Source organism: Amia ocellicauda, chromosome 8 (genome assembly GCF_036373705.1).
Source record: "Amia ocellicauda isolate fAmiCal2 chromosome 8, fAmiCal2.hap1, whole genome shotgun sequence".
Taxonomy (NCBI): Eukaryota; Metazoa; Chordata; class Actinopteri; order Amiiformes; family Amiidae; genus Amia; species Amia ocellicauda.
The window spans coordinates 26,160,746-26,168,547 of record NC_089857.1 but is presented as its reverse complement, the minus strand read 5'-3'; the positions used below and the strand labels follow the sequence as shown (position 1 = coordinate 26,168,547).

Sequence of the window (7,802 nt, the reverse complement as noted above, 5' to 3'; positions counted from 1 at the left end):
TACACATTATTTTGCTGCAGAACTACTTTTGGAATCACAGAAATGTAGCACCATATCCAGCTCATGCTTTTATCCTTCCTGGAATGCAGTTAGCCTCTGGCAGATACTTGCACATGCTAAATCACAGTGATCTGCCCATTCATAACAGCGGAGTTTGACTGTCAAAGTCTTTTGCTTCACTTGTCCCAATGTTTGGTAGTCAAACTTCCATTTACACAGAAAATAACAACAAATGTGGTCATTTTACAAATGATATGATGGAAAGAGTAGAGGTTTTGTTGGTCTAATATTTTACATATAAGTGCTCTCAAATTTGAATAGGTTTTTCTGTTAGTGGCCTATACTTCAATACTTGGCCAACCATTTTCATAGAGAGCCACAATCGTGCAGGTTGTAAAGGTCTCTCTAAATACTCAATCACTGAAGACCCTGAAAACTGTGTGGCTCTCCAGGACCAGGGTTGGACTGCCTTGTTTGCACCAGAGTCTTTTATTTTATTTGTACTTTTTGCCAATATTTTGTGCTCCATGCACTCTTCTTACCTGTCAAAATTAGCATACCTGTTTACATGTTAGTGTTTTATTTGATTAAGTTTTAGTTTTGTTTGGTTTCCCTTCCTTCCCCCAAATCATCTTGTAAGCCAAATTATGTTAAAAAAACATGTAATGTCAGTAAATTCCACCAAACCTATTTGGGACAGTTGCATGTATGTATTTCAAATTCTCCTGTTGAAGTGGCACACAAAAGTGCCCCATTCATATGGGGAATTGCTGTGCAAGACATTCAAAATACTTGTGAGACTTGTGGTAACAAAAAACAAACCAAAAAGTCCTGTATTATGGGTATGTTTTTAATGGCAGTGAACACAGTAACAACTGACAGCTCACTGTTGTGGCTAGATCAGTTGGCTATTAAAAAAACAACAATTATACGTAATAGCTGTAATTTCAATTGCAGTGAAGTACATTTGAGTGCAGATTTTGTACATACAAAAAACTTGATTGTTGGCTAGGACATGAAGGGTTCAAACACAATGAACTTGTTTCTGCAAAAATCATTTAGAAGTTCCTTGGGGTGCTACGAATTTCTGTTCTGCACAGATACTTGTAAATCTATTAATAAAATGTTTTATTTGTTTAACCAAACAACTTTATCCACCGTTATCTATTTAATAAAACTGGAAGACAACTAAAGTTATAACCAGTACATTACAAATACACAAATAAATAAATAAATAAATACATCAATAAATAATTTGTTTGAAGTTTGTTTGAACACTGAAAAACAGCCTTTTTAGTTTTTTTCATTTATTTTTAAAATGCTTACTACATACAAACACACAAAATAACTGTAAAAGTTTTAAATATTAAATACGGTAATAAATATATAAATTCTATACATTCAGTTTTTTTTCTATAAAATATAGAACTCTCTATTTTGTAAAAACTTTGTTCAAGTTCTTCTTTAAAGTAACAAGACCAGGCCCACTTCAACCACTTCAAGAGTAATGCTCTTGTTCCTGTAACCAAACAAAATACATCAATTTAGTCATGTTTTTTGTTTTGTTTTTTAAAGTAAAAATGTGCTGTGTGTTCCTTTCACCAATAGCTTTATCTACATTATAGCATATATTGCTGCTGTCAGTACCCCTGCTATTAATATATACTTAAAGGTGCATGAGTACACAAAACTGGTGTGAACAACAAACTCAGGAGCAATATTAAATAAGGAGGAGGCTCCAAAATGGTTTGTTTATTCTCTCAATCCCCTGATTAACAGAGGAAAATTACCTAATTCAAAACTGTATGCATGTTTGGTTATTTTTTAATGGTTTAACTGGTTTTAAATGTTTCAAAGGCTAAATCATTTTCTCAAAGCTACCAGACACTTAACCTTTGGTGTGATGTTTTAAAGTGACAAAATGTATAAGAATGATGTGAAACCACTGCAAAATCACATAACGAACTTGTTTTTTTTTGTACTTCTATTTCATAAGCTTTTTGAAAGGTATGATGAAATGCCTAGCCATGCAGTGCGGGCTTGCAGACAATCGACAGGATTTTAAAGCATTTAGATAAAGTCTCAAGTATCACGAAGAAAGATCATTCTTCTGAGTCACATTACCAAAGTATTTCCACAGTGAAACATGTTGATATGTGTCTCATGTTGTATATGATTTTACTGATACTTCCTAATAGTTAATGAAGAAATAATTAAAACTTAGGATTCCCTTAATGGTGTCTTTCAAATAATACCCTAGTGGCATAAGCTATTCCCTTTGAACACTAGGGAATTCAAGATTGCCTGACTAGTCCACCTGACTAGACTCAAGACTGTATGTCTTGTTGCAATGACACAGAAAATGTTAATCACAATGACATACCTGTTTCTGCTTAAACGACAATATGTGCACCGTCTTGCCGTAGTTTCTCTTTTTCACTGCTTGTGCCGAGGTAATTTGCAATGAAGTTCTTGTGAGTTCTGTAACTGATTTGAAAAAAGCAGGGTAAGTTACAGACATGCACAGTTTCACAGTTACTCAGCAAACCAACACACATTATTTTAACTTATTTTCCCCAATTTTATGTTATGACAGCAATTACACACCCTTTTTGTCCAAATTGATAAACTGCACCTGTTATACAGTATTTGTATGTAGATATATACACGATATGTACTATATTGAGGTCTGTTGTGAAATTAGTCATTGCTTAAATAATTGAACTATACAGCTTCTGCATGCTTACAGGTGACATATGCTTATTAGTCTCAATTGCACAAAAAGTTCTTAAGAATTGTTACTTACTGAGCACATATAATCAAGAGAATGGCTGTGAAGCTGATCAAGGAGAGGACAACTGCTATTATCACCAGCACCATCTGAGTTATGTCTGTGGGCTTCATTTCTTCTTCTTTTTTAGTTTTCAATAACTGGATCCCACATCTCTCGCCATCATATCCTTTTAAACATCTGTGCAAATGAACATGAAAGTTAAAACCAAAATAAGTAGGGATTCATGCAATTCAAAACCCATGTATTATCATTGGCAACAACTGCACCAGAACATACCATGCACAGTATATAGATATTACAGATAAGTAATAGATAGATAATTCCCACTACAATCAGTTTGTAAGCTGAACATCAAGATCCTTGCTTTATGTGAGAATATTTCAATCTTAAATTCCTTGTTCCATTTTTCAAGCCAAACTGAAGCTTGATAATAACATTGATAATAATGGTACAAATGGTTCCAGAAAATATTAATTATTTATAATTATTAATTAATTATAAATATTAATTAATTATAGCAGCAGGCCAGAAAATGGACTGGAGAACCCTTGGGAAGGTTACTTAGACTCAAATCTCTTTCACATTTTGCAAGATTTAAGTGTTTCTTGTGGGTGGGACTTTATTCTTCACATACCTGCTATGACCAAACCACAGTTGTGCAATTTCAGGAATTGTTAATGTCTCATTGTGTACCAAAGAAAATATTTGTGGCAGTATATTGAGTAACTAATATTTTCTGAAGCCACAAATGAACCAACAGTAAATAACCCAGGAGTACGCTTCAAATTCCAGAAATTGTTTGGTTGAAATGTCATCCGTGAGATGTGTCTTTGTAAAATGATATCATGTGTTGTTGTTAATGTTATTATTATTAGCATTAGTTGTAGTAGTAGTAGTAGTAGTAGTAGTAGTAGTAGCAGAAGTAGAAGTATTAGTAAATGTTCATGGTAGTAGTAGAATCATTTTGGAAATATATGCCACCAGTAAAAAACATGGACATTGGCCTTATATACAACTGCATATATATATAGGAGTGTTACCTTTTGTTTTTTTAGTGCCATAAATGCACTGATACTGCAGGTACATTTTCCATATGGATTTTGAAATATTTTTTTAGTTTGACACTTGTCTTTGGAATCTATTGGTAAAGTCATGCTTTTGTGAGGTTTGTGTGAGTGGTTAAGTTGGAACAATAAAAAATAAGCCACTCAGCACTGGACTTTGGCCATATTGCGAGTCAGATAATCACAACTGTAGCTTATGTAATGATTTACAAGTCACAAAAACACCCCAAGCCTTGAATTCCATATTTCCATAGTATACAGGTAAATTACAAAAATAAACAAATCATGATAAAACATCCATTGTATGAAATTTGAGAAATTCCAATATATAGAGTGTTTCTGCCAGTTCACAATGACTAAAAGCACTTGCTTACAGGGAGATTTAAGCATTCCTTCTGGAGGAGAAATGTATTTGAAAGAATTGCTCCAGGACTAAAAGAATTAATAATAATAATAATAATAATAATAATAATAATAATTTTTATTTATTTATTTATTTATTAGCAGATGCCTTTAAGAATATCCCTGGACACCTTTGTGCACTTAGTGACTAACCTTGAGCACACAGAGGTAAAGAGTACTGTGCTGCAGTTCATTGCCATGTTGTTTAATTGAAAACCTTCCCCTCCAGCAAAACGTGTCTGGGGAAAGGGGGCTAACTCAGGTACTCAGCTACAGGGTTTATTGGATTTGTTTTAATTTAAATTGTAGTTGCCTGGAGAACTGGATATCAGCCTATTTGGATACAGTTACTAAACAGTCATGCATATACTAAATATATAATATATAGTAAATAATGCTCTTTTATGGTGTTGCTGCAGTATTTTAAAATTAAAATAAACAAAAAAAACAATGTATGCTCATTAAACTGTGTTAAAGGTTACAAACAGCACTGTTTCCTGTGATGGTGGGGTCTTTGCATTGTGAACACCCTCAACAGGAAAGCAAGCAAACTGATTTCTCCTGAACATAGGCAGGGAAACATCATATGCATTTTTGAATTCATAATTATGTAGTTCATTTTAAACAAAGAGAGCTTAGGTGGAAAAAAACAAGAATGCCAGAATAGATTCATTCATGCTCTAGGCAGGAGGAAGAACACCCATATTACTCACATGCAGGTAGCTTCCTTCAATTCCTCCATGTATTTACAGTGTCCATGGATACAGTAGTCCAGGTGTGTGGTTGCGCAAGGGTCTGGTGTCGTATCCTTCTCCTTCTCTTGCCTTTCTTTTTCTCTTGTGCTCTTGTCATTCTTTTCTCCCTTGGACTTGTTCTTTCGCTTTCCTTTTCCCTTTCTCTTTGGTTTTCCCTTGTCTTCGGGCTTGACAACTGGTTGAACTAGAAAGGTGACAAAAAGATGACAAGAAAAACTTTAAGGAACGACACTTCTTGCAATAGATCCTGTTTGACCATGTTCATGAAACTCATATTCCAAGCAACTACAGAAACTAAATCATGGACCATGGACTGGATCACTGTCCTACATATTACAGGGTACCTGTGGAATGCCATATTGAGCATTCAGGCAGTAATAATTGTTGCTGGAGTTCACTTTTAAATTGCTTTTGGTTTTGAAAAACAATATATAAAAATACATTTGTTTGTATTGTAAAACAAATACAGTTACACTATGCATGCTTGAATAGACTATCATTATTCATTCTTTAATGGAGCTATTGAGATGAGTGATGGTGATGATGTGGCAGCATTCACGAAACTGGTACTGACTAGATGTCTGGTAGGTGAATTAAGAGACTTTCTTTCTGAAGATACGCAATCAACATTGTGTATAAAAACTGGAATATCTGCAGATGCTGCCTGTATTCTTCTTCTTCTTCTTCTTCTTCTTCTTCTTCTTCTTATTATTATTATTATTATTATTATTATTATTATTATTAGGTTTAGTTAAGTACCTCTTATAATATCAGCCTCCCTCGAGAATGAGCCTTCTGATGTGGACAAATCCCCTTCATTTTCGTTATCTTCATAATCTTCATTCGTGTACTCGAGACTGTCTCCTGATGACACATTACTTGTTCCACTGTGATCATAAGCTACAGTAGCAGGCAAGGGAGCTTTAGTATCTCCCTCATCCAAGTCAGAGGCCAGAGCTCCTATACACCCATAGGCTATGGAGAGAAGTAAGAGATTGTTTCACGTCATCGCATGATAAGACATCTTTGTATCTTGTGCTAATACAAAATTACTAACATCTATAAACATGTGTCAACAAATAAATTGATCTTTTATGGCTGCAAAAGGCTGCTCAATTGAAAATGATCAAATAACTTTATACCACATGACATTCTGAGTATTGTATATAGCAAGTATATAAGCCATAAAGTAAATTAAAATGTATCACTGAAAAGCTAACTACAAATACTAGTAGAGCTAACGAGTAGAGTAGATTTCCTAATTTACTTAATATTTGATAAAATGATTCAAGGTCTTTCCTGTGATTTGATATATATACTTGAGAAGCAGAGTACCACTTTTATGTTTTACAAATGTTCATTTCATCTTTCTTTCAAGAGCAGACAAAACAGAATTCAAACTTACCTAATGAAATGGTAAAGAATAGCCGGTAAATGTTGTAAGTGAACATGTTTCTTTTTTCTTTAGGAATTCTCTGGCAGATCCTTTTGGTAGCTTGTTCTGTCACTGAATACTGCACCTTATAGCTCAGCTTATAAAGCATGTGAAGTGAGAGCAACCAATCACATCACAGCAGTGGTGACTCATCTTCCTGAAAAAGTATTGCCTCAGGATTCTTTTCTTTACTGAATAATTTTCACAGTTTTCACTGTAACATTGACAGTAAAATTAAAACTAAAATAAACAAATATGTAAGTAAATAAATAAACTTAATTGATAAATGAATACGTAGACATTATGAAGTATTCCTAACACTAACAGATACAGAGTGTTTTCTGAACATTTGCTTAGAACTGTACATTAACTGGTATGTGTAAGCTACAAAATGCATTCAAAATCACACAATTATTTTGTAATTGTTTTCTTTAGGCTTTTAGAAATTAAGTCTATTCGTCCTCCCTTTCTCTCCATCTCCATCTAACCTAACCAAAACAAATATTTGTAACTCTTCACAGTTTTTATATAATTTGTTTTTCTTTTACTTTATTACTATGTACCTGTCACTGCCACTTCATATATATCAAGAGTGGCAGTCCAAATCATTTGCACCCCCTACTATTACAAAGATAGATCAGCTCTTATCTGTACAGGCTTATTAAGACTAAAAGAGTACTAAGAACTCTGGAAAAATTGTAATTGATCATTAGGTATAGCTGAATTTATAATATGTATCAAACTAAATGAATAACTGAATAACTTGAAATGAAAGGTGTGCAATATGTATATATAAAAATTCAGCATTTTTCTTTATATAAGCCTGACACAGGTATTCATATTCTTCTATTAAAGATGTTATGAAGTATTCATATTTTTACTAAAGACGCCATAAAATAGTGTTGTCTAGCTACTGTATCAACAGACTCTTTGTGTTTTTGTTGTGTTCAATGGAATGCTCCCTATCATCTTCCATCCATTAAAAAAATATTAATTATTTCTTGTTTTTGTATGAAGACAAGCAATGCAAAGGTCAGAGTGTTGTCTGGCCCTGTAATAACTTTCTGTTCAATGCCAATTATTCCAAAAATGTTTTTACAACATTGAAGTCATTTTCCTTCTCACTTACAATGAACCAAATAGCATTGACGGTTTCTGATGTTGTTCCATTTGTATGTAATTAAAAACATTCAATCAGTTTAGTTCCTAATATGTCCTCAACCCTGGTGTAGATGCAGTAACAAATCAATATGTCTTTATAGATAATACTTAATTTGTATTATTATGCATTGCAGGGCTATTTCTTTATGGAAACGTATTAGGGGATTACCCAAGCATGTACGATATGTTAT

At 33.4% G+C, this 7,802-nt stretch overlaps 1 protein-coding gene across 1 annotated transcript; it reads right to left on the bottom strand.

Moving 5' to 3' along the window:
* Positions 1-829: 829 nt before the first annotated feature.
* areg (amphiregulin) lies at positions 830-6,522 on the bottom strand. The gene is made up of 6 exons (XM_066710839.1): positions 6,421-6,522; positions 5,775-5,990; positions 4,974-5,199; positions 2,807-2,971; positions 2,384-2,487; positions 830-1,519 (listed from the first exon to the last, which is right to left on the bottom strand). Exons 1-5 carry the CDS (start codon positions 6,464-6,466, stop codon positions 2,394-2,396), a joined length of 747 nt encoding a protein of 248 aa, XP_066566936.1. The 5' UTR covers positions 6,467-6,522; the 3' UTR covers positions 830-1,519; positions 2,384-2,393.
* Positions 6,523-7,802: the final 1,280 nt, after the last annotated feature.

What these genes read in the sequence shown, in the direction of transcription:
- areg (XM_066710839.1), bottom strand. Translation starts at nt 6,466, where the DNA reads ATGTTCACTTACAACATTTACCGGCTATTCTTTACCATTTCATTAG. An exon ending in GGAGGCTGATATTATAAGAG is followed by an intron (nt 5,200 to 5,774) that starts GTACTTAACTAA and finishes TCACCTTTCTAG; the next exon opens with TTCAACCAGTTGTCAAGCCC. An exon ending in TTGAAGGAAGCTACCTGCAT is followed by an intron (nt 2,972 to 4,973) that starts GTGAGTAATATG and finishes TCATTTGCACAG; the next exon opens with ATGTTTAAAAGGATATGATG.